Here is a 21,169-nt window from a genome sequence, read left to right as displayed (position 1 = left end):
ATCAATCAATGGACTATAATTGAACATGATATTTGGCAAAAAGAACACAGCCCCCTGCAGGGAGCATGCTTCTGGAAGCTTGCAGGGATAAGGTATCAATCTGCCTGACCAGCCAGGTGGCTGGCCACACACAACACATTCCAGGCTGCTCAGGGGTTGGGAGTGAGTCCAAGACCCACCCCACCCTCCCATGTTGCAGGCCAAGCCCAAGATAGCTGCCAGCACGTCACTAAGACATGCTTTGTGCTGGGCCTTGAATGCAGACAGCAGAAGGGAACACTTGAAGGCAAGGCAGGAAAGAGCTTCAACCGGACTGGGGTATCAGGGGAGGTAAAGAGATGAGATGAGATGAGGAGGCAGAGTACAGAAAGCTTTGGATCCTGGCTCAGGTTGTCAGTCCTGACAGAGGGAACTTCCCACGTAGTGTCAATGTTCCAGGACTCCCAGCATTCCCCTCTACTGCCACCTCACTTTCCCTTCGTCCCCTTTCCTTTCTTCCAAACACTGAGCCCCAGACAGCCTCCTCACTGGGCAGCCACTCCAGGAGCAGTCTCCATCCTGGGGGACCCCGACTGCTATGGGGGTTGGGGGCACAAGGCCACATATACCACCAACCTCGGGAGAAGCAGAGACCCTGAAGTGGCTACATACCACAGTCAACTTGGCAGAAAAGAAAACACCTGGGATGGCTCAAAGTAACCACCCCAAGTTCTCTATGAACATGATTATCAGATAATCAGATATTAGCAAATTCTGTGGCAAGACATGCCCTGAAGCATCAGCAGAAGTATTAAATATAAAGGCAATATGTATATTCCCCTCCCCACCTTCGGAAGAAAAAAGGAAACAGAAACCAACTCAAACACACGCAGATGAGCTGTAGTGTGAACCCTGGCTGGTGCTGGTAGGCACTGGGTGGCCGGCCGCCCTACTGCCGCAGCTCCACGTAGTTGGCTGGGAAGAGCCCGTATCTGCCCTTGCACACCCCACGCCACCAGCCATCGTCAATCATTTCTATGTTGGTGATGATGTCATCAGGGTCAAAGGAGATCTCGTCATCGCCAGCTAGGGAGGGAGAGCAGAAAGAGACTCAGATGGGAAGGTCACCTGACCACTGCGGCTGACACCCAGACACCCACCCAGCAGGGGAAAGCAGGGGTGTGGAGAGGACCTTTCACAGTCACACACATGACAAGGACAGTGAGGGAGAGGGGTGCTGGAGGACTGCTAAGGTGATACACCAAAGTCTAGACTACAGAGATATGAGGTGATGGCCCAAAAGTTACAGAACCCATGTGTGTACAAGAAATACATGCCAGGTCTCTGTCAGAAGGAAATGGGACTAGAGAATCCCCCCACCTCAGCCTCGGGACCTAAGGATCTGAGGGAGTCCCAGCCTTGCACCCCATAAAACAATGTTCAACTGGGGTGTGTGGTCAGCACACCCATTCCACCTGGGCTAACAGAACTAGGTCATGTGGGACAGGTGTGCTTACCCGACACCGGGATGGCCACACTGTTTCTAAGACCTCCTGACCACCAGAGCAAGGGAGTCCCTGGGCCACATGTGTGTAGCATCTTCATCAGGGGAGTGGGGTATGTTCATGTGGAACCCTGTCCCCAGCCTGCACAGTGAGTCTGTCATGACTAAGGAGGCTCTGCAGCTTCATATCCCCAAGGGCCAGAGGAAGACCAGAGACAAAGGGGGTGGGACACAGACATGGACATCCATGGCATCCTTCAGGTAACTTCTCTAAAGTCATTTCAAGATAAACTGTAGAAATTGTACCCAAGCACAGTAATGTGCACCTAAGGTGTCAGCACTGGGAAGACTGAGGCAGGATTGTTTATGCCTGGGAGTTCAAGGGCAGACTGGGTAACACAAACCCTGGCTCAAAAGCAAACACAAAACAGCTCTGTATTCCTGCCATGAACTGGTCACAGGAGGAGAGTGGCTGGGAACTTCACCTAGGGCAGGAACATATGTGCCCACAGCCCAATTAGTGCCTCACCAGCTTGGTAGTCATACAGGGCGATGGCTGTGATGCCCAGGTCACTCTCATATCCATCGTAGGTGTCATCCTCTGTAAGCAAAGCAGAACTGCTGAGCAACATGCCAGCCCCTCAGACACACTTCCCAAGGACAGATGGGAGAGCTTGCTAAAAAAGAAACCTCATGACAATAGCTGGGATGGAGCAGTAAGATACCTCCTAGAAACAAAAGGACTTGTCCTGGCTAGTTTATGTCCACTTGACACAAGCTAGAGTCATCTGAAAGGAGGGACCCTCAATTGAGAAAATGCCTCCGTAAGATCCAGCTGTAAGGCATTTTCTTAACTAGTGATTGATGGGGGAAGGCCCAGCCCACTGTGTGTAGTGCTGTCCCTGGGCTAATGGTCCTGAGTTCTATAAGAAAGCAGGCTGAGCGGGCTGGAGAGATGGCTCAGAGGTTAAGAGCACTGACTGCTCTTCCAGAGGTCCTGAGTTCAATTCCCAGCAACCACATGGTGGCTCACAACCATCTGTAATGAGATCTGGTGCCCTCTTCTGGCCTGCAGTCATACATGCTGTATACATAATAAATAAATAAATCTTAAAAAAAAAAAAAAAAAAAAAAAAGCAGGCTGAGCAAGCCATGAGGAAAAAGCCAGGAAGCAATACTCCTCCATGGCCTCTGCATCAGCTCCTGCCTCCAGGTTGCAGCCCTGTTTCAGTTTGGTTTTTTTTTGTTTTGTTTTTTCAGTATTCAGAGCTTTATTAGGAGGAAAGGGGGGGAGGGGAGAGAGAAGAGCCAGGCCTGGAGAGGAAAGCACGTGCGGAGAGAGGGAAAGATGGTGGGGGAAGAGACAGAGCAGAACAGAGAGAGACAGTTTCAGTTCTTATCCTGGCTTCCTTTAGTGATAAACAGTGACATGGAAGTGTAAGCTGAATAAACTGTTTCCTCCCCAACTTGCTTTGGTCATGGTGTTTCATCACAGCAGTAGAAACCCTGACTAAGATAGGACACTTGGCTACAGCAAAGCTCAGACACTGAGCTCTGCCACATATAGGAAGCATGGCCACATGGACAAGTACCAAGTACCAAGACCCTTTTCCAAACCTAGCATGACAGCACCTACAATCCCAGCACTTGTGAGGCAGAGGCAGGAGGATTACTCCACATTCAAGGCCAGTTTGAGCTACCCAGTGAATTCTAGGCCAGCCTGGGCTACTTACTGAATGAGATTGTGGTGGTTTGAGTAAGAACGTCCCCCACAGGACGGCTCAGTCACCAGGGAGGGGCACTATCTGAAAGGATTAGAAGGACTAGGAGGTGTGAACTTATTGGAGGAAGTGTGTCACTGGGGGTGGGCTTTGAGGTCTCAAAAGTCCAAGTCAGGCCCCAATGTTGCATCCCCACCCCCTGCCTGCAGAGCAGGATGTAGCTCTCAACTACTTCTCCAGCACCATGCCTGCTGCCATGCTTCCTACCATGATGATGATGGAGTAAACCTCTGAAACTGCAAGCAAGGCACCAACTGAATGTCTTCTTTTATAAGAACTGCCTTGGTCATAGTATCACTTCACAGCAATAGAACATGGACTAAGACAGAGACTGAAAAAAAAAGTCTGATGCCACTAAAGGAAGGGGGCCAGGGTGATGGAAGCTTGGCACCAAAGGCTGCCCTGGGCCTGGCAGGATGAGAGCAGCTAAGGTGCCCTGCACCCATCCCTACACTGCAGCAGGTGGGATGAAGAACTTGCACTGACCCTGTCTAGTGTCTCGTTGGAACTTGGTTTTCAAAGTAAACAAGTTAACCTCACTGTCTGTCTGCTGAAGCACTGGTTCACCTTCAAAGCATGGGGAGATGGCCAGGCAACAGGCAAAGCCCTCCAAGGCTTTGGAACACTGCCCTATTAGGGACCACTGTGTCTAACCCTCCCCAATCCAGGGGGTGACACAGAACTCACATTCCTAGGCAATCAGATAGCAAGCCAACCCTCTCTGAGGAGCATAATGGATGAAAGGACTTCTCGGGAACCGTCCCTCCCCTGGGCAGAGCCAGAGCGGGGTCCAATACCTGCTTGGTAGTGGCCAGGGGCCTCTGTGGTCTCATAGACAGGTTCTGAGGTGTAGGCTAGGTCCTGCTGGCTGATGGCCTCAGGGACACCTGCAGTCTCGGTGCTGTACACAGGCTCAGGCTCACTCCCGCCAAGAGGACCTCCATAGCTTGGCTCTGCCTTGAATGGCACTGCGTCCTGCGGACAGACAAGCAGACATTTCTCATGCTGTCACCACGGACAGAAGAGCACCACTCACAGTGACTTCCAGAGTTAGACAAATCAAGACGAGGATAGAAACTTTATACACAGGGAGTGGGGACAGGAAGCTTCCTGTGGAGGGTGACCACGCAGGGCAAGCTGCTACAGGCCAAGGAGATCACTCAGGTCCAGGACGGGTCCCATTTTGGCAAGATGATGGTAGCCAGAGGAGACTGCAAGGCTAACAGTCAGTTCTGTTGTGGTGGTTCTACATTGAGCCCTGTCCCAACTTCCCATCACAGCATCTCAGGTACTTCCCTCAGCTTCTGGTCCCAGCTGAGCTGCCAATCACAGGGCCTGTCCCTGCCCCCAAGAACAGCACTATCACCAGACTCATTAAAGAGCCAGTGTCCCAGCACCTGGCCCAGCAGGAGGCATGGCTCTGTGGGGATGCCTCATGGCCACTCTGTTGGTTGGGTCACTAGCTACAAGACCACATCCACCAAGAAGTGTGGCATGGGAAGGCAGCCTGCCATGCAGGGAAAGTAACATGGTGTCAAAGAGAGGGAACCCTGGTGGTGAAGAGGTCATGGTCACCTAAGCCCCAGTCACAGTCCACACTCTCTCAGAACCCACGAACAATGTTACCTGGATAATGAAAGGGCAGTATGTGAGGACTGTTGGGACTCATGGGATGTGGTTGTGGGCAGAGGGGCTTACTTCAGAGAGGGAGCCCTGAGTCAGGGCAGAGTGTGGGAAATGATTTCTGGGCAGAGATGAGGCAAGAACTCCACAGAGCTTCGTGTGAGGAGGCCACAGAGAACAAGATGCTCCAGGGCTAAGGAAGAACACTGTCTCAGGGCCAACAGGCGGTCGGTTCCAGGGGCGACCAATACACTAAGCATGCAGCATCCACTGACCTCCCAGAAGTCACAGGGAGAGGAAGGCCATGGCGCCATGGGCTGCCCAAAGGTGAAGACGTCCAACCTGGGGGGACACCTTGCTCCAGGGAGACACAAGGGTGTGGTGGCACGAATCTGCAGGAGTCTAGGACAGCCAACTGGTCAAGTGATTACCCACCTCATAGATGGGGCTGGAGGGTGGTCTGTCCTCAGCTGGCTGAGGACTGGGGGATGCAGGGGGCGTCTGCTTCTTGGCCCTGGTTTGCTCCTAAGATAGAAGGACAGCAAACGCATGGTTACCCGGTCAGCCAGGAAGTCCCATCTGCCACTTTGTAAGGGGGTGGTGCCCAGATGGGAAGCTTGGAGCCTGCTGGGAGAGTAGAAAGCACTGATCACAGGGTCAGGTGGCCTTGAAGTGAAAGTCACACAGTCATGTCTTCTCAAGGACTCTGGGACTCGTGTGTCATCACACTTAGATGTGTGCAATGGACAGGAGCACCGGGCAGAGGTACAATCAAGCAGCTACTCGATCTTGCCCTGAGCTCATTTCCCAACTTGGGGCCCTGAGCCAATGCTACCATAGGCCAAAAATTTCAGTGACCTTTTAATGAGCGAGTATTTTCTGCATGTGGGACAGACATGACCCCTGGGGGCTGACAGGTGGGCTGCTCTCCACGGACCATGCCCCTACAAGGCAAAATCCTGGTTCCCAGGACTGCAACAGAACACCAAGAGGAAGATGGGAACCATTCCAGGATGCCAGTGGGCCCATGTCACCCCGAAGTCCTGACAAGAGGGAGGTAGAAGAGAGATAGCTTGGAGTGGCAGGTGATGAGGAATGGAGAGGGTAGGGGAGAGAGGTGGCCACAAGCCAAAGAGCCAAGGCAGCCTAGAGATGCTGAAAGTAGTACCTGGGATCTGCCCAAAGCCTCCAGGGCCACATCCTTTAGGATGCCTGGACTTCGGGGCTGTGGCATTAAGTATCGGGTGTTCTAACCACTTGGCAAACAAGCTCAGACAGCAGCATGGGAAATTTTCTGAGATCTACATGTCCCCATGGCAGATGTTCAGAACTGTTCAGGGAGATGTTCAGGATGTCCCCCCAGAGATAGGACTGAACCTCAGCTACCCACTCCACACCCTCTCTACCCTACTGTCTAGGGAGTAGAATGGTCACACTGTGCTCTTGAGAGAAACATCATAAAGACTCTAACACAGTCTCAGCATCCTCAGAGCTACCCGCTCTGCACCACCAGAACAGTCATGGCAATCACCAAAGATGAAACACCCCAGGCAGCGATGGCCCTGTGCACTGGACCATCTGGGGCATTCAAGCCTGCAGCGATGGCCCTGTGCACTGGACCATCTGGGGCATTCAAGCCTGCAGCGATGGCCCTGTGCACTGGACCATCTGGGGCATTCAAGCCTGCAGCGATGGCCCTGTGCACTGGACCATCTGGGGGTTCAAGCCTGCAGCGATGGCCCTGTGCACTGGACCATCTGGGGGTTCAAGCCTGCAGCGATGGCCCTGTGCACTGGACCATCTGGGGGTTCAAGCCTGCAGCGATGGCCCTGTGCACTGGACCATCTGGGGGTTCAAGCCTGCAGTAATGGCCCTGTGCACTGGACCATCTGGGGGTTCAAGCCTGCAGCGATGGCCCTGTGCACTGGACCATCTGGGGGTTCAAGCCTGCAGCACAATGAGGAGACCAGGCTGTTGAGTTAGCCCAACTACAAGTGCGGGCTGTGGGGCTCTCCAGCCTCGTACACCCCACTGGGTGCCAAGAAGAGCCCTTACTGTCAATGCATGTTCAAAGTCACACAGAGACTGAAGCACAAGGAGGTCCGGTCTAGTCTCGTCAGCTCAGAACTGATAGGAAAAGATGGTACACTGGAGTCTCATCTCGTGGGGCAAAGAAATGGGGTGGGCAGGACAGAAAAAGACCACACAGCAGAGGAATTAACATCAAGAGAATCTGAGACCAGAACTCGGCGGTTATCCAGAGCCCCAGAACCGAATCAGCCTGCAGAAAGAAGACAAAGAAGCCAGAGCACTGCAGGACGCCGTGCGTGCACTGTGGATGAACGACACCCAATGTGTGAGCCCCCACTGGAGACTGCGCCCCTGCGGGAGGAGATGTACACTCATAGCCTCATGGTCACTACTACATGCAGCTGCATGCCCTGAGACACATCACACCAGGGCTCGACAGTCAGGGCCCATGCTCTGAGTGCCATTTGTCAACCGCATGCCACTCCCTTTAACCCATCTTCCTCTGTGAGGTCTCCACCCCAATATGTCCTGGGGGGAGTGTCCATCAGCTTAGATGGAGCATCATGTTCACAAAATACCCGTGCATGACTTATTGAGGATTCTACTTCCCAACCATTCCGGAGCGCTGTCGCCAGCATTCACATGAGGCCATGGGGCCATGGAGAGGGGCTGAGGGCTGAAGGTGCCCAGGTAGTGGGTGACCAAGTTACTCTAGCTTGCCGTGTAAACAAGCCTTCCTACCAGCTCCTCCTGAATCTAGCTGGGAGCAAAGAAACTCCTCTCAGTGGCAAGCGAGCATATCATAGAAGCTTCTGGAAGGAGCCCTTCCCCCGTGCCCACTTCCCCTATTCCTCACAGCGTGCCCCACTGCAGACTGGAGGAAGGCAGCCAGGCTCCAGAACAGGACACAGCATCTGTACTCACCTCCAGCTTCCTCCGAGCCTCCTCCTGCTCCTGCCTTTCCTTGGCCATCCGCTGAGCTCTCTCTGCTTCTGCCTTCCGCCTGTCCTCCTGCTCTCTCTCCTTTGCCAGGTTTTCAAAATTAGCTCGGATATCACTGGTCTTGCTGGTCACTAGAGGAAAGAGAGGACACATCTGTCTCAGAACACCTCACAAAAGCCACAGGACAAAAGCCACACCAGGGTGACCTGGGGGAAAGATCCATGGAACACAGTCAACTCACCCCAAGCCAGTCACACAACAAGCCCAAGCGAGACTGATGGGATCAGAAGCCCTCGGTCTGGACCACAGTTAAGCCAGACACTGTCACAGTCGAGCACTACGTGCCCAGGCTGAATGAAGCAACAGCTCTCTAACCATGAAGGCTGGGCTGGCATGTGCCTCAGCAGGAGAAAAAGACCTAGAATTCCCCAATGAGGGGCTGAGGTGTGGCTCAGTGATAGAGCTGCTGCCTGGGTTCCATCCCTAGCATCACAAAAAAAAAAAAAAAAGGGGGGGGGATGGTTTTAGAACAGCAAAAAAGCCTTGGTTTTTCAGTACATATGTACCCTTGAATAGACTTCCCCCGCTCTGTGTGACAGAAGTATGGAGGACGTCAGTCAGGACCAGCAGACGCCTGTCTCAGAACGGGCTTCCTGAACTCGCAAGTGAACAGGTTTGTTCACGGAACACCATTTTCCCAGACATAACCAGAAGCACGTCTGAGTGTCTGGCAGGCATCCCCTCCAAAGTGAGCCTGTCCGGTAAAGAACACATCCAGCTGGGCCAAGCGTGGTGGTGTACACCTGTCATCCTAGCACTGAAGAGACTGAGGCGGAAGGACCAGGCGCTCCAGGGCTGCCTGGGCGCCATGAGACTGTCTCAGAACAAAACAAACCAGAATAAACACAGGAAGGAAGAGAAGTATTGCTGTTTGTCCATATGAAGGTGACGTTTTCAAGCAAAACCCCTGGGTTGGCCAGGTTGTGACACATACCTGGGATCTCAGCACCTGGAGACTGTGGCAGGAGAGTGATGTTACACAAAACCATCCTGAGCTTATCAGTGAGTTCAAGACTGGCCTAGGATTTGCTGTGGAGCCCTGACTACAAAGGCAAAGCAGCAAACAAGTCTAGGTTTCAGGACATTTGTAGAGGCTACCAAGGTATGCTGGCTAGTTTTCTATCAACCTGACATACACTAGAGTCACTGGAGAGGAGGGAACGTCCACTGAGAAAATGCCTTCATAAGACCAGGCTGCAGGAATCCTGCTGGGCATTTTCTTAATTAGTGATTGATGTGAGAGGGCTCAGTACCGTTGTGGATGGTGACACCCCTGGGCTGGTGGTCCTGGTTCTATAAGAACGCAGACTGAGCAAGTTATGGAGACCAAGCTAGTAAGCAGCACCCCTCCATGGCCTCTGCATCAGCTCCTGCCTCCAGGTTCCTGCTCTGCTTGAGTTCCTGTCCTGACTTCCTTCAGGATGAATAGTGATGTGGAAACATAAGCTGCTTTTGGTCATGGGTTCCATCACAGCAATAGAAACCTAACTAATGCAGTGAGTGTGACACCTGTCACTTAAAGGTTGTGATGAGATGGCTGACAGATGAGACCTCCCTCTTAGATTGTACGTAAGGGCTCTGCAGTCAGTAACAGGCCTAATCCGGAGGACTAGTGTCTGAAAATAACAAGGTACAGATAGCAGCCCACGGGGTGAGCAAAACTCCGGAAGTATTCAGAGACCGCAGCCCAGGGGAATCCCCAGCCCTGGGGAAACCACAGCCCACTGGGCCTTGGGCTCACACAGCTTCCCTGAGAGCATCTTCTCCTCCTGCCTAGCACGGTCATTCCTGTTCCCTTGTAAGACCCAGGCAGGCAGGGGAAGCCCGTGGTCCTATGACAATACCACCCTGTTCACCCACTCTGACACTGAGGCTAATTTCCATACTAAATGTCACCATGTAAGCACCTCACAGTTCTGTCGTTTTAAAAACAATTCATTTACTCCTTTTCCCCTTTTTTGAGACAGAGTCTCACTCTATAGTCCAGGCTGGCCCAAGCCTTGCTAGGTAACCCAAGCTAGCCTTGAACTCATGACAATCCACTTGTTTCAGCCTCCCACTTGCTGAGATTACAGGCATGTACCACCATGCCTGGACCCTTCTAATATGACACACAATAGATATAAATTGATATAAGCACAAGTGATGCCTGCAGAGGTCTTGGCAAAAGATCCTGATGGTTTCCATGAGTGTCAAAATGGCCCAAGAACTGATCTGTGTATCTGCAGTGGTCAAGGGTCATTCTACCTACTGGTGAGTTGGGACTTTCTATCCTATATGCAAAGGGCACTCTCTGGATATGTCTCATCTTCACATACACAGGAAGCACCTGAAAGGACATGTTTCTGAGCCACTGGTAAAAACTTTTTTTTGTTTTGTTTGTTTGTTTGTTTTGTTTTGTTTTGTTTTGTTTTTCGAGACAGGGTTTCTCTGTGTAGCTTTGCGCCTTTCCTGGAACTCACTTGGTAGCCCAGGCTGGCCTCGAACTCACAGAGATCCGCCTGGCTCTGCCTCCCGAGTGCTGGGATTAAAGGCATGCGCCACCACCGCCCGGCCGGTAAAAACTTTTGTGGATGAGAGGCTGAGAATCCTCTGCTTCTCTTCAAAAACATCATGAGGTTTTATGAACCTCAGGCTGTAGTTGGGACCACTGAGAGAAGTGGGCTCGAGGAACATATGTAGGCTGTTCCCAGAACCTGGTCACCAGTAGCTCTCACTAACATCCCACACGGTGAGGCTTCTCCCTCAGTCATCCTGGAAGACCACGGGGCACCAGCACTGTACCCCATGGACCACACAGTGCTTTCAGACTGCCAGGACTCACCAGCCTCAATGGGGACAGTCTTCTGGTATGCAGAGGGCACCTGGGCCACGTCTTCAAAGGTGGATGCATTCTGCAGAGACAGAGAAGTTAGGGGGTAATGTCCTCGTTCCTTCCCAGCTAGGACAGCTGTTACCTAGGGACTGTGAGGAATCTCCCCAGCTTTCCAAACACCTCCACAACACAGAACTGTTGCCCCAATCCTGCACTCTGTAGATTCCCTGGGGCTTGGCTCCCCTTCCACAGACTCACTGATGATCATACAGATGCATGTACCTACACTGAGAACATGAATTACTGTGAGGCTCTGTAGGTCACAGGGTCACCTGGCCAGGCCCACTCCTTGCCCTCCTGTAGGCTCTCTCAATATCCTACACCTCAACCATGCTTACAGTCTCCAGAATTACTCTGGCAGGGATCACGAGGCAGTGGCTGACCTAGACACAGCCTGACAGGGCAGTGACACCAGTGACAGTCCCCAGCCATGTGGCTTCTATAGATATTCAGGGTTCAGAGCATTCACTGCCCGACCAACACCATGCCTGATCTCCCATATGGAGCCATTCCCAGCTGAGAGCCCCCAGGTCAGAGCTGTGCCCACCTCAGCTGCTGTCGCCATTCCTCTCCCTGATCCCATCCTCCACAACGGCCTTCACCTACCTGTCCACCTACTGTCTGCTCTGCAATCTCCAGCTGCTCTGCCCATACCTGGGGGACCCCGATTCACCTCTGTACCCCTTCCTCCCTTCTACCACTTACCCACGCCCGACCTTCCAAATCACAACACCTTTTTCCCTAAAGCATGCTGGGGGTGACACCTAGGGCTCTCCAATTCTAAGCCAGGCTCATCACTGAACCACACCTAACCCCCCACCCAGCTTCTTGACCCCAGCCTCATGTCTCTCCCATTCCCCACTTCCTGGGTCTCCCTCTCCTCAGACTCTGCCCATTTCAGCTCTTACTCTGTCTCCTCCACACAGCCTGGCTCCAGAGCCCAACAGGGTGGCCACTCGTAAATGCCCAAAGCCACCATGGAGGGACACTTTTCCTCTCTAGGGAAGGACAGGCTGGCATCAGGGTTCACCACCTCATCCCAATTACTAAGGGGATGAACCACTGCTCTTGGCATAGCCTCATGGCACAGCCTGGGTCCTGATCTCGCCCCACAGTCCCCTGGGCAGGAAGGACCCTGGGCTCTTCCAGAGGGCAACAGACAGAGAAAATGGCCACACCTGGCTGGCAGGGGCAGAAGAGACTTCTAACCACATCATTTCCTGACTCCAGTCACACAATGTCAGCGGTCGCCATCTTTGCGGTTGTCATCTTTACCATCACCGCCAACCACAGACACCACAACTTCCTCAACGCCAGCCTCTGAGTAACTCACTCACTTCCTCATGTCCTCCACCACAGGGCCCTCAGCCACCAGACACCTGGTCTCCTGCTACCTCACCCAGCCTCCCTGCTAGGTCTCTGCTGACTGGCAGGTGAAGCCTGGGGGTACCCCTCAGCACATGGCAGGTCCCTCCCTCCCACTGAGGCAGCCCTGCAGCACCATGGAGAACTCTACCTGAGTTCTGCAACTCTTCAAAGCTCCACCACCGCCTAGAGTCACACCAACCCTCCCTCTGCTCTGTCAAGTGCTACAGTTACAGGTGTGTGCGCCTGTGCCTGGACTCGGACAGGCTGCATGTCCCACAGGCTTCCCAGGCCCCTCCCCTCAGCAGGAGATGCTGCAGTTGGAACTGTCTCTCCTTACTCGTCCCCATTTGCAGTGACCTGGTTCCTAAACCGGGCTCCTGGTCGCATCCTCGCTTCATGTCACGACTCCATCTTTGCAGACAAGCTCCAGTCTACCCTCAAAACTTGGCCCAGGGACCAATGAGAGAGTTCATTGGGCAAAGGTGCTTGTCACCAAGCCCAGTGACCTGAGTTCAATCCCTGGGACCCACATGGTAGAAACCAACTCACACAAGTTGTCCTTTGACCGCCACGTGTACTCTGTGGCACATACATACATATATATATACATGTATGTACATACACATCATTTCTAAACTCAGTTTATCTGGCTTCCTCAGGGACATTTTGCTCAAGCAACTCCTGTGAGAAGCTCTGGTGACATGGCAGGTGCCTTGGGCGATGCCAACCACAGTGAGCTTTGAGCCTGTGAATGACCCACGCCATGTGTGACCACAGCCAAGCACAGGAACGAACGTCTGCATCTACGCAGCAGAGCAGACACAGCTCACCTCAAGTGGCGGAAAGCAGTGCCTGCCAGGCTGTCGGGGAAGCGGCAGAGCTGCCGAGCAACACCCGCTCCCCTACCACTGGCCGGTACACTAGGAGAACGATTCTTTCACCGGCTCACAGCTGACCCCGCAGGGTCCCGAAACTGACCAAAGGCAACAACAGGCTGAAGAGGGGGATCTGGGGAGGGGGAACAAACTGTTCCCACAGGAGTGTGCTTTCATCCTAAAAGATAAAGCCAGACAAGATGGCACCTGCCACCAGTGCCAGACTCTGGAAACCGAGGCAGAAGGATCTCAAGTTCCAGACCAGCCTAGGTGGTAGAGCAAGACCCCATCTGAAGGAAAGGGTGAAAAAGGACAAGCCAGAGACCAGTGTGTGCCACCTGTGGCCATCTGCAGCAAGACTAATTCCAGCTCCTGCTGTCCATGGTGACAGCCAGTGACTAGATGTGGCCACTAAGCACTTCTCAAGTGCCAGGCAAGAACCAGTTCCGATAATAATCAAAAGTTCAGTCACATGTCCCCAACACCCTGGCATCAAGTGCCTGGGATCCACCTGAGATCCTCACTACTCATTGCTATGCTGTGACCAGGTACTCAGCTTGCTTGCCTCAGCCTCAAGTGTGAAACAGAACGGATCCACAGTGTGCTACATGAGGTATGCAGGGTTCCCAGGACCACAGAATGACATGTGCCTAATGTTTCTGGACAGACCTCCAGTGTTGTGAGCCAAGGGCCCTCACAAGAACATCCCCACAATAGCTCGCTGGCCTTACCTTGTCCATCCGATCCTTCTGTACCCCATACTTCCCGCCGAATCCTTTGGCATAGTCTGAAAGGTGGTGAAGGCAAGACTCATGTGAGGCTGAGGATGGGTGAGCAGTGGCAGGCACATGCACATGGGTCCACGAAACAGCCCAGGGACACGAACCAGAGCAGAGGGATGTGAAAGCCGCCCAGGACAGGCTCTTCTGGCAAAGCCAGCTGTCTAACCACAGTGCCCAGTGCGGCAGGGAGCAGGTGAGGTGTGGACATGCTTCCAGGAATGGGGAGAGGGAGAGGACGGGCGGCAGGCTGGCGGGAAGGAAGCCGAGGAGGGAGGGCACAGGACAGGCCTTTGCAGTGCACACTTCTATAGCACAGTCTTCGCACCAGCCAGGGCCTTATGCTCATCTGCTTCCTGGGCGCCTGCTCTACTGGGCACTAAATAGAGGCCCCACCGTAGTTTGTTCTCTTGCTTTTTAAAAGAAAAACAAAACAAAACTCCGTGTCGAAATGCCACCAGACAAGTATGTCTGTCGCTGCCACCCACACAAACATATAAAAGTGACAGTCATGCAGCCCTGACATCACAGGAACCAACGGCCACCTCCACGCAGTCTGCTGGTCAGCACTAGGTACATCCACCCCAGGCCCGATGGCATCTGGGAGCCTGCGCTCCACCCTGATTCAGGGAGCCACATGCCTCTGCCTGGACACTTGGGTTCTAGGAACCAGGTCCAATCTCTCAAGGAAAAGAAAAACTGCAATAGCTACTGAGATCCCCAGGGCATGCCTCGGCCTGCCTGTGTCAGCCATGTGCACAGCGTGCACATACAGTGTGGCTCTGGGTGGAGATGCTACACACAGATGGTGTGGCAAACAAAAACAACCAAAAATCCAAACACACAAACCTTGTACACCTGGCAAAACAAAAACAAAAAGCCCCACTACAAACAAAGACACAGAGACCACATGAAACACGCCTGTCTTTCTCCACGACCCCAGTGTGTCTGGTTAACATCAGGTCTGGGAGAGCAAAACCACCTCACCTCCCTGTGGGTCACAGGCAATGAGGAGGGGTTCAGAGATTCAGCGCTGGTGGTCAAGGCAATGAGGCCAGCGGGGTCCCCTTCAGAAACTACACTGACCTGGCCTGCAGAGTGCCTCCTAACTTGAACCCTAAAGGTCAGAGGGGAAAAAAAGAACTGGGGGTGGAGGAGGCAGGGACCGAGCTCCAGGATGCTGCTCTAGCAGGAAACTGGGTGGAGGACATCCCTAGCGGCTGGCGGCATAGGGAACGAACACAGGCACTGTGGTGAACCCTGAAGTCTATGCTGCGAGTTATCTGCACTGCAAGGGCTGGTGGGAGGAGGGAGGGGCAACTGTGCCTTGCTGGGACTCGTGCTTGGCCAATCTCTCCTTGTAATCAAACCCCACAGCGGAGGAGTCCTGCCTCTCGGACTGAACACCAAATTTGCCTCCGAACCCAGTCTTATAGTCTGGAGATCCACGCGAGACAGTGGGGAGCATGACCGAGAGAGGAAACAGCCAGGTTAGAATCACGTGAGCATGTGCAATGTCAAATACATCACGTTCAGACAGCAAGAGCGCTGATCCGGGCTGATGGTCTAACACCGACCAAAGGATTAGGGAACAAGCTTTAAAGTCTGTACGCTTCAGCTGATACACAGAAACAGGTTCAGAACTGGATGGTAAATCGCTCCGTTGGAGCTACTCCATGCTTTAAGGTTTGCCGCAGGGTCCTTCCCGGGCTGCCGACAGGAAAGGGACAACAGAAGGGCTACCAGTCCCACTCCCTGCGCTGAAGGGACAGCTGGGGACAACCTTTTCAAACCAGCTTTCCCTGGGACAAAGTTCCCACTGTGACAAGAAAACACTCCCGGCTAGAAAGGAAGTGTGCTAAGGACTTGAGGGGAGGCTTGGAGGCAGAGAGAATCCATCCAGCATAGACTAGGCTGCAGGTTCCATCCCAAGCACTGCAAAGCAGTGTGCCCTCCACAAACCCTGGCCCACCTTAAAAAGGAGAACCCAGGAACCCAGAGGGCAAAGGGCCCCATGGGTGCCACAGGAACAGGCTCCCAGTGGCTGCAGCATGGGCATTCGGGCGGGGAGAGGACAGGATCGCCCAATCCCCTTGCCACCCACAGGGACTTCTGGGATTGGGGGAGACACAGACAACTTCACACTGTGAAAACGAAATTTGGACAGAAGCACAGCTGACACGAGGCACGTGACCGAGTAAGGATGAACACAAGCTTCCCAAAGGCCCTGGAGGAGAGCTGGGGGAGGGGCTAGAGGCGGTACCTTTCTGGGACTCATGCAGCTGCGGCTTCTCCTGATGGTCCCAGCCAAGGGCACACTTGTCTTGTCTGTCTGTCTGCACACCAAATTTTCCTCCAAACCCTTTCACATAGTCTACATGCACAACAGAAAGCCATAACCTGGCATTACTGCGCAGCCCGAACAGGCGGAGAAGCGGGTTTCAGATGCAAGGAGGCACGGTTCACTGGACCAAGCTTCCCCCGGGGAACAGCTGGGAGGGGACCCCACTGACACCCATCAGAGGCCCTCCTCAAGATAACCGTATCTTACAAGTGCGGTTACATAGGCAGGGCCAACACATGCGGCCCTCAAGACAGCGAGGTCTTGTCACTCACAGGCAGACGTGCGTGACAGGGACATTACTACATACAAGCAACACTGAGGCCTAGGGCCAAGGACGAGGCCAGTGCTTGAGTTCTCATAACCACAGGCCGGGACGGGCTGTCCCAGGTGACCATTTAAAACACTGCAGGCGACAGCAGCTTCTCTCTTCTACCCTGGCCAAACCTGTACCCTCGGAGGGGCTGGCTGGAGGAAGCTAAAGGGGCAGGTACCTTTCTGGGATTCATGCTTCTCTGTTTTGCCTTGATACTCAAAGCCCACAGCACTTTTGTCCACCTTGTCCTTGTCGATTCCGTATTTGCCACCAAAACCTTTGGAATAATCTGGAACAAGAACAGCACTGTATGAAAAACCAGCAATGGAGATGGGCAGAGGGCTAAGGGGTGCCTGCCGCCAAGTTTGAAGGCCTGAGTTCAGTCCCTGGAACCCACATGGTACAAGGAGAGAACCTGCTCCTGTAAGTTGTCCTCTGACCTCCACACATGTGCACATCCATGCATATACACAAAATGAACAAATAGAAAAGATTAAACCAGCAACAGTTTCAGTGAACATGTTATATAGTCTCTAAGAAGGTGAACCATGGGCTGTCAAGACTACTCAGCAAGTAAAGGCATTTGCCACTAACCCTGATGACCTGGGCTCCATCCATGGGACCCACATGGTAGGAGGAGAGAGCCCAAGTGTGGTGGCTTATGCCTGTGTCCCAGTACTCAGAAGACTGAGGCAGGAGGACTGTTGGGAATTTGAAATTAACCTCCAATACACAGTGAGTTCAAAGCCAGCAAGGGGTATAAAGTGAGCCCTTGTCTGGAAATAAAAGAAAAAGAAACAAACAAAAAGAAAAACAGAAGGGGCTGGAGAGATGGCTCAGCAGTTAAGAGCTGAGCTCTTGCAGAGGACCAGAGTGCGGATCACAGCACTCACATGGTAGCTCACAACCATCTGTAACTCCAGTTCTGGGGATCTGTTGCTCTCTTTTGGGATCTGAAGGCGTCTACACTTACCTGTCATACACACAGACATATACCCATACACATATAGAGGAGAGAGAGAGGGAGGGAGAGAAAGAGAAAGGAAGGGAAAGAGAGAGGGAGGGAGAGAGGGAGAGAAAGAGAAAGGAAGGGAAAAAGAGAGGGAGGGAGGGGAAGGGAAGGAAGAAAGGTAATCTTTAGGGCTGGAGAGATGGCTCAGTAGTTAAGAGCACTGGCTGCTCTTCCAGAGGACCTCGGTTTGATTCCCAACACCTATGTGGTGGCTCTAAATGACCTATAACTCTAGTTCCAGGGAATCCAACACCCTCATCTGGCTTCCACAGGTACTAGGCACACATGTGATAATTGGACATATATGCAGGCAAAATACTCATACACATAAAAAAAAATTAAGTATATTAAAAAAAACTTTAGCCGGGTGGTAGTGGTACGTGCCTTTAATCCCAGCACTCAGGAGGCAAAGGCAGGCAGATCTCTATGAGTTTGAGGCCAGCCTGTCTCAAAAGAAAAAAAAAAAAAAAACACAGAACACATACATGTGGAGAACATTCTAGAAACCCAGACTCTAACAAGGTCATGTGACATGTCACTCTTGCACTATCACAGCATGATTTCCTATAGGTACTTAGACCCTCAATGAGAAGCCCTAGGCAACCTCTGGGCCTGTGTGCCACAGCCGCCAGAAGTACACTCAGCCTCTGTTTGGAGCCAGGACAGATGGCCCAGAATGCTCAGCACACACCACCTGAGTTAAGTCTGGCCCCAGGGAAGAGAAGCACAGTGATCTATGTGAGGTCACAGCTGCACACTAGCCCAGAAAAGAGCCTAAGGAAGGCAGCCAGCCACAGCTACACAGGCCCCAGGCACACTGGCCCTTTCCAAGGGGCAGGGCAAGCCAATATGGCCAAAACTTTTGGTGATGTTTTACCGTGTGTGTGTGTGTGTGTGTGTGTGTGTGTGTGTGTGTGTGTGTGTGTGTGTGTGTGTGTAGAGGTCCATGTGGAAGTCAGAACACAATCTTGGGTCCTCACCTTCCACCTTGAGACAGGTCTCTTTATTGATTTTCTACTGAGTATGTCAGGCTAGCTGGCCTGTGAGCTTCGAGATTCTCCTGTCTCTGTCTCCCATCTCCCAACAGATAAACAGGGAACACAGACGATCGTTCTGTGCCACACCCAGTTTCATATACGTTTTGGAGATTCAAACTCAGGTCCTCACATTTGCACAGCAAGCACGTTTACCCACTGAGCTGAGCCCCAGACAGTCAGTCTCTTGGGATTTTTGTTGTTGTTTTTGTTTGTTTAAAGAAATCCAGGGGCTTCTTTTCAATGTAAGCTCTTGGTTTTCTTTTTTGTTTGTTTTGCTTTGCTTTTTGAGACAGGGTTTCTCTTTGTAGCCCTGGCTATCCTGGAGCTCACTTTGTAGACCAGGGTGGCCTCAAACTCAGAGATCCTCCTGCCTCCGCCTCTGGAGTGCTGGGATTAAAACGTGCACCACCGCCCGGCTCCTCTAGATTTTCAAATACGGGCAAACGTTAAACAGAACCGACACGTGTGAGCACAGAAATAGCACAAGGAAGATGGGCTGTGGTTCCAACGCCGTAAACAACGTAAACATGTAAAAATATCTTTACCTGCACAGAAGGGGTGTGAATATTCTGATCCGCCTCTTGAAATCCCACCCTTTGGCACTGCCCTGAGTGCTGACATAAAAGCCTCATTCTAAGGAAAAACTCCTCCCCTTCCTCTCTCTCTTCCACTTTTCCTCCCACGAGGTGTGCACCCTCTCTCGCTCTCTCTTTCTCTCTCCTTCTCTCACTTTCTGTCTCCTCCCTATCTTTCTCTTCATCTCTCTATTATAATAAACTCTCCACATGGATGCAGAACCCGTGTTTTGAATTACTGGCCGCTGCCACCGCCATGCATCTGCCCAGCATGTTTCCCTGCACACGCAGGATACCCTCAGGGTTCCCCACGCAACAGTTCATAACAAGGGGAAAGTCAGTGTGGCTTCTCAGGACCTTGTGGCAGAATTTGTCAAAATTTTAGAGGTTTGGAGGATATGGAGAACAAATCTAGAGCCTTGTGCTCTACCACGAAGCCACACCCACAGTCCCTGTCCTTAAATCAATCCAGACTACCCAGCTAAACCCAATCTTTAAGAAAAGATAAGGGGCGGGGAGGGCTGCAAGATGGCTCAGCAGGTACAAGCAAGCACACAGTAAAGTGTTCCCCACAAGCCAGGCACTCGAAGGCAGAAAAGGCAGGAAGATCTCCACGAGTTCCAGATCAGCCTAGTCTGTATAGCGAGTTCCAGGACAGCCAGAGCTACACAATAGAGACTTTGTCTCAAACAAAACAAAACACAAAAAGGTATTTGCCATGCAAGCCTGCCAATCTCAGATCAGTCCCTAAAACCCACATACAGGTGGAAGATGTGACTCCATGAAGTTGTCCTCTGGCATACACACATGGCATGCATGCCTCTGATTCCAAGATCAGGAGGCTGGGGCAGGAGGATTGGACCAAGTGTAAAGCTACATGGTGAGTTCCTGGGCTACAGAATGAGACCCTATCTCAAAATATAGAGGAACTAGAGGAGTGGTTCTCAACCTTCCTAATGCTGTGACCTTTTAATACAGTTTCTCATGTTGTAGTGACCCCAACCATAAAATTATTTCATATTTCATAATATGAAATAATTCACTGTAATTTTACTAGTTATGAATTGAATTATAAAACATCTGACATACAGGACATCTGACATGTGACCCTTGTGAAAGGGCCATTTGACCCACAATGGGGTCATGACCCACAGGTTGAGAACCACTGCACTAGAGAGCTGTTCAATGGTTAAGAGCATTGGCTGCTCTTCCAGAGGACCCTGTTTAGGTTCCTAACACTCACACGGCTGCTCATAACCATCTATAATTGCAGTTCCAGGGGATCAGACACCCTCTTCTGGCCTCTGCACAAAGTACATATACATACATAAAGGCAAAACACCCATATACAGTCATACACATCAAATAAAAATAAATAAATCTAAGGAAAAAAATCGAAAGATGAAAAGATTAACAAAAATAACAAAGAAGAGTGCTCTCACCCCTAAAGGAGCCCAAGGCCCAACCGCACCTTTCTGTGACTCATGCTTCTCCGTCTTGCCCTGGTAGTCAAAGCCCACAGCGCTCTTGTCCACACGGTCAGCTTGCACACCGTATTTGCCACCAAAGCCACTAGAGTAGTCTGAAGAGACAAGACGGCACCAGCAAGTGTTAAGACTCTCGAGGGATGCAGTGTCCATCTTAAACATAAGAGCTGCATCCGTTAGATAACACTGGACACCCTCACGCTTCGTGCAAACAGAGTTCAGATCACTTCCCACCACAACGTGCAACTGTCTTGTACTGACAGAAAGAACTGGCCATAGTAGTTTACACCAGGAACTGTCAGCCTGGGCTACAGTGTAAGATCCTGTTTCAAGAACCAAAGCAGGGGACCACTGGGTAAGCCTGACTGATGTCCTGAGTTCCTTCCCCAGGATCCAGTGTCAGAAGGGGAGGACGGACCACTGTGAGTTTGTCTCCCCCGAATTTCATACACGTACAAAGTCAATAAAAATGTTTAATAAATAAGTAAGGCAGGGATACAAAGAAATGACGGTGTCCACTTTCAAACTCCACTGGCCACAGCCAGGCATGCTTGCACACAGTTGTGGCCCCAGTACTAGGGAAC

General features: G+C 52.0%; 1 protein-coding gene across 2 annotated transcripts in view; it reads right to left on the bottom strand.

Moving 5' to 3' along the window:
- Nucleotides 1-272: 272 nt before the first annotated feature.
- Nucleotides 273-21,169, bottom strand: part of Cttn (cortactin) — a 35,530-nt gene continuing 14,633 nt past the window's right edge. Inside the window, exons 8-18 of one of the 2 annotated variants that reach the window (XM_059264027.1) lie at nucleotides 20,570-20,680; nucleotides 16,653-16,763; nucleotides 16,081-16,191; nucleotides 15,144-15,254; nucleotides 13,770-13,825; nucleotides 10,745-10,814; nucleotides 7,843-7,991; nucleotides 5,323-5,412; nucleotides 4,062-4,239; nucleotides 2,013-2,084; nucleotides 273-1,065 (exon numbers count right to left, since the gene is read on the bottom strand). In XM_059264027.1, the coding sequence (XP_059120010.1) occupies nucleotides 929-1,065; nucleotides 2,013-2,084; nucleotides 4,062-4,239; nucleotides 5,323-5,412; nucleotides 7,843-7,991; nucleotides 10,745-10,814; nucleotides 13,770-13,825; nucleotides 15,144-15,254; nucleotides 16,081-16,191; nucleotides 16,653-16,763; nucleotides 20,570-20,680 (1,196 nt within the window). In that variant the 3' untranslated portion in view covers nucleotides 273-928. The remainder of the gene's footprint in view (nucleotides 1,066-2,012; nucleotides 2,085-4,061; nucleotides 4,240-5,322; nucleotides 5,413-7,842; nucleotides 7,992-10,744; nucleotides 10,815-13,769; nucleotides 13,826-15,143; nucleotides 15,255-16,080; nucleotides 16,192-16,652; nucleotides 16,764-20,569; nucleotides 20,681-21,169) is intronic. The other variant, XM_059264035.1, reaches the window with a different exon arrangement.

Source organism: Peromyscus eremicus, chromosome 1 (genome assembly GCF_949786415.1).
Source record: "Peromyscus eremicus chromosome 1, PerEre_H2_v1, whole genome shotgun sequence".
Lineage (NCBI taxonomy): Eukaryota > Metazoa > Chordata > Mammalia > Rodentia > Cricetidae > Peromyscus > Peromyscus eremicus.
This window is presented reverse-complemented; position numbering and strand designations above follow the sequence as displayed.